General features: G+C 35.2%; 1 protein-coding gene across 1 annotated transcript in view; it reads right to left on the bottom strand.

Moving 5' to 3' along the window:
• Positions 1–1,968: 1,968 nt before the first annotated feature.
• The window catches only part of tac1 (tachykinin precursor 1), a 6,239-nt gene continuing 3,594 nt past the window's right edge, over positions 1,969–4,613 (bottom strand). The window contains exons 4-5 of the mRNA XM_041248926.1: positions 3,973–4,026; positions 1,969–2,464 (exon numbers count right to left, since the gene is read on the bottom strand). Of these exons, the coding sequence (XP_041104860.1) occupies positions 2,418–2,464; positions 3,973–4,026 (101 nt within the window). The 3' untranslated portion in view covers positions 1,969–2,417. The remainder of the gene's footprint in view (positions 2,465–3,972; positions 4,027–4,613) is intronic.

The following is a 4,613-nucleotide window of genomic DNA, read 5'->3' as shown; positions in this document are numbered from 1 at the left end:
TTTTTCAGTAACAGAAATAGTTTTGTGTCTTTAATAATTCTGATATATTTTGCATTGGAATGAACAAAAAATAATATCCGACTACCTAACTTCTACCTATTTCTTGTTTCATGGTCAAGATTAGATCAATTATTTTAAATTGAAGTTGTTGGTGTTTATCTTTATTGTATATTTTAAAAATTTTTATTTATAAGAACATGCAATTATATATATATATATATATATATATATATATATATATATATATATATATATATATATATATATATATATACAGTGCTTATAGAAAGTCTAAACCCCCTTTTAAAATTTTCACCTTTTGTTGTCTTATAGTCTGGAATTAATATGCATTAAAATATATATTTTTTCATGTATCTACACATCCCATCCCACAACTTCCAAGTGAAAAAAAAAATTCTAGACATTTGCAGAAAATTAATTAATTAGAAATAAAAACTGAAATAGCTTGGTTGGATAAGTGTCCACCCCCCCTTGTAATAGCAATCCTAAATTAGCTCAGGTGTAACCATTCGCCTTCAAAATTACACACCAATTTAAGATGGATGACCGAGCAAGAAGGAAACTGATCAGAGACGCTACCAAGAGGCCAATGGCAACTTTGAAAGAGCTACGGGCTTTTATGGCCAAGACTGGTTAAAGTTGGCATGTGACAACAGTATGCCAAGCACTCCACAAATCTGGCCTGTATGGTAGGGTGGCAAGAAGGAAGCCATTACTCAAGAAAGAACGCCTTGAATCCCATTTGAAGTATGCAAAAAAGCACTCATGGCCTAAATGCAAAGCTTTATGTTTGGCACAAACCCAACACAGCACATCACCCAAAGAACACCATCCCTACTGTGAAGCATGGTGGTGGCAGCATCATGTTATTGGAATGTTTCTCATCGGCATGGACTGGGGCACTTGTCAGGATAGAAGGGAAAATGAATGGAGCAAAGTAGAGAGAAGTCCTTGAGGAAAACCAGCTGCCCTCTGCAAAGAAGCTGAAATTGGGACAGAAGTTCACCTTTCAGCAAACAACGACCCAAAGCACACAGCCAAAGCTACACTGGAGTGGTTAACTAACAAAAAGGTAAATGTCCTTGAGTGGCCCAGTCAGAGCCCTGACCTAAATCCAATCGAAAATTTGTGGCATGACTTGAAGATTGCTGTCCATCAACACTCCCCATGGAATTTGCCAGAGCTTGAACAGTTTTGTAAAGAAGAATGGTCAAATATTGTCAAATCTAGGTGTGCATATTTGGTAGAGACCTATCCCAACAGACTGACAGCTGTAATTGCTGCCAAAGGTGCTTCCACCAAGTATTAAATCAGGGGGGTGGAGACTTATCCAATTATGATTTTTCAGTTTTGTATTTTTAATACATAATATTTTCGCTCAATAAAACCTTTTTTCTGCTTAACAGTGTGCAGTATGGTGTGTAGATAAGTGGGAAAAATCCTCACTTAAATGCATGAAATTCTGAGGCACTGACACAACAAAATGTGAAAAAAGCTCAAGGGGGTGTATATTTTCTATAGGCACTGTATACACACACACACACGCACACACACACACACACACACACACACACACACACACACACACACACACACACACACACACACACACACACACACACACACATACACACACACACACATATATTTCAGTATTTCTTTCCAAAAGTGAAGTCAAAACTAGATTTTCACTTTTTAGGTAAATAAATCAACAGAATTAAACTGTAAAAACAATCGGTTCCTTTGTAGTGATATATATATATGATTTTTTAAAATGTGCTTTGTGTAAATAATTCTATAAACATTCAGATATTAAAGGAACGTACTGTCATTAAAAATATTTTTACATTTATTCTGCCACTATCACAAAACATATATTACAACTTAGATTTCTATACTATGAACACCTTGTTTTAGAAATAAAAACAATATACAGTCACAAAGACATGCTGTAATAGTACAAATATATTTGAATGCACAAACCACATTACAAGTTATGGAAATAAAGTGAGGCACTAAGTTCGACAATTTTGCTATTCATAATTCCCAGGAAAAAGGCATGACTGATAATCAATAACCAAAAACCTTCAGTTTTAGTCGGCAAATACTGGATGTGGTTCATTTGAATACAGAATATTAAATGACATAGACTGTTGTTGAAATTCATATTTCCCTCCATTGTTTCAGCTGAACGTAAAACTGGAATACAGTGGGTAGTGCTGCCACAATGTGAAAATAATAGCTTTATTAGAGGTACAACTTTAAACAATCATTAAAAAAATAAAATAAAACAAACTTTAATAAAATGAAAGTATATATCACGGTCCTCAGGCAATTTCAAGGAATGACATTCAGAAAAGTGCCTTTTTCTTCTTTTTTCTTTTTTCAGGGCTCCACTAACGTCTTTCTTCATAGTTTTGTATTGTGCTCCATTCAAAATAATCTGTAAAACACAAAAGTAAATTGTGTTATTAAATGCGTGGAAACAATTTGGCTCACCTCTGAGAAAGTTTGTAATCTCTAATTGTAGTACTTAAAACACAACTCACAATACTGATGCAATGATCTTTGTTGTAAGCATCCATACTATATGCACAAAATATCCAAATTATTTAGAATTTTAGTTCAGGTGTCCAAATAATCTGGATTTGGTGTGGTTCATTAAGATTAACATCTTCTTCTTGTAAGTGGGCTACAGGACAGTGGATCTTATATTGCCAGACGCTGTGTACTGTGTGTGATGGGAGCTGATTTTATGTCAGGTGTGCTGGATTCCTTCCAAACCCAAGTTTCCTATGTCATCCAAATATTAGGATTGGGGGTATATACACACCCCTGACACTTGCAGCCTGTCAAATAAACTAAGACTAGTATCATAAGGTTCAGTTTTCTGAGAAACAGCCATGAACTAGTATGATGAGGCAAGGACATTTACCTGCTTCTGGTTGTCTCACAGCGCTGACAAATAAGGAGCCAAGATTGTACCTTGGGTCAGTCTTTCATGAACAAAATGAAATAAGTAAGTATAAGAATGAATGCAATGATATTTGGTTTGCTTGTCTCCGACCATATGTCATTAAACAACCACACCTCTAGAAAATACAGGTATGATTTAAAAGTAAAAGAAAACTGTTTATTAACAAATCTAATTTCACAATAAACTGCATTTTGTAATGCTGAGCTATTTAGGTCATTTGGTACTCTTTAGGCTTGGTTAAGAAACAAGGACATGGATATACTATTTTCTTTACAGTATATAATTGTTCAGAAAAACAGTTTACCTCTTCTTAGATGTAACTAAGTTGTTTCTTGCTAGTTTTCCCTTTAAAAAATTGAACCATTTTTTTCTATATGGCCCCTGGTGTCTTGTCCTTTGAACAATAGCCTGTCTATTGGTAATGGCATCCTGCTTGAAGGGCTGCCAGCCTGCAGTGTAGCAATGAAGGCTTCTCTCATTATGTAAATAGCTTTGTGCATGAATCTCTTTTTGGAACCGAGTCCTAGTTATATTATCCCTCAGAGTATTTTAGTTACTTAGCATACTGTCAATAGACATACGTGCTCATCTGTTTATGTTATGCTGTTTATGGTTTGAAACATGGCCAGATCAGGTATCAACTGTTGTTATTTTCTCTCATCACAGTTGGAATCTGACACAGAAAGCATTTTCCCATTACCATCCCTGTGTACATTCACCAAGATATATTGCCATAGTAGTTTATATTCTTTAAAAGAGGAAATGTTACAAACCTAGTGTGAAATGAAGCAGAAGGGTAATTTAAGATGTTTTTTGTTTTTTTTATGGATATGTATTAAGCTGTTTGAAACACACGTGTCAATTCTGGGTTTCATTAATAACGGTAGATTTATATGTTAGCCCTGTACAGTAGCGCTATGCCTTTTGAAAAACGACTCTTTCTAATGTTGACTTGGTTCCAATGTGCAGCTCACCAGGCTCTTCAGATCTTTTGCCCATCAGTCCAACGAAGGAGTTCAATTTTTGCCCTACAAAGAAATTATATATATTGCTATCAAAATACTGTATCAATATCAGTTCATAACTGCAACAATGTAATGATTTATTTAGCCAATATTAGATACATATTATATGTTAAGTACAGTCACTGTTGTAAAGACACACATGGAATCAGTAAAATGCGAAACTTTTAACAAAACAGATAGGTATTTTGGGACTATTATAGCAGAAACCTTGTTGAGGTTTAAAGGCAGATCAAAGTCTACCCCTTTGTCAGCAAGTGGTTCTCGTTTTTAACCTCCAGCACCCTCTTTGAGGCTCTCAAAAGCACACAAGAGCATCCCTTAGAAATATGACATGCTCTAGTCTAGGCCAGCAGTCACGCATCAATAATGATCTATTGTTCCAAGGCAGACATGTTCTGTTACAATCTAACCTGGGCTAAACTAAAGAACTGAAGTGTCCTCTAGATAGGATAGCACCACTAGTGGTGAGCTATCCGTGCTGAAAGCTATGCATATCAAAGCCAACTTCAATGGCAAATCATGCAAATAAAAACAATTCTGAAAAACAAGCCTCCTCCTTGAAAACAAAAACATCTTTAAAAATAAAGGCT

Source organism: Polyodon spathula, chromosome 4, assembly GCF_017654505.1.
Source record: "Polyodon spathula isolate WHYD16114869_AA chromosome 4, ASM1765450v1, whole genome shotgun sequence".
In the NCBI taxonomy this organism is placed as follows: domain Eukaryota; kingdom Metazoa; phylum Chordata; class Actinopteri; order Acipenseriformes; family Polyodontidae; genus Polyodon; species Polyodon spathula.
The sequence above is the reverse complement of the archived record's forward strand: the minus strand, read 5'-3'. Positions and strand labels throughout refer to the sequence as shown.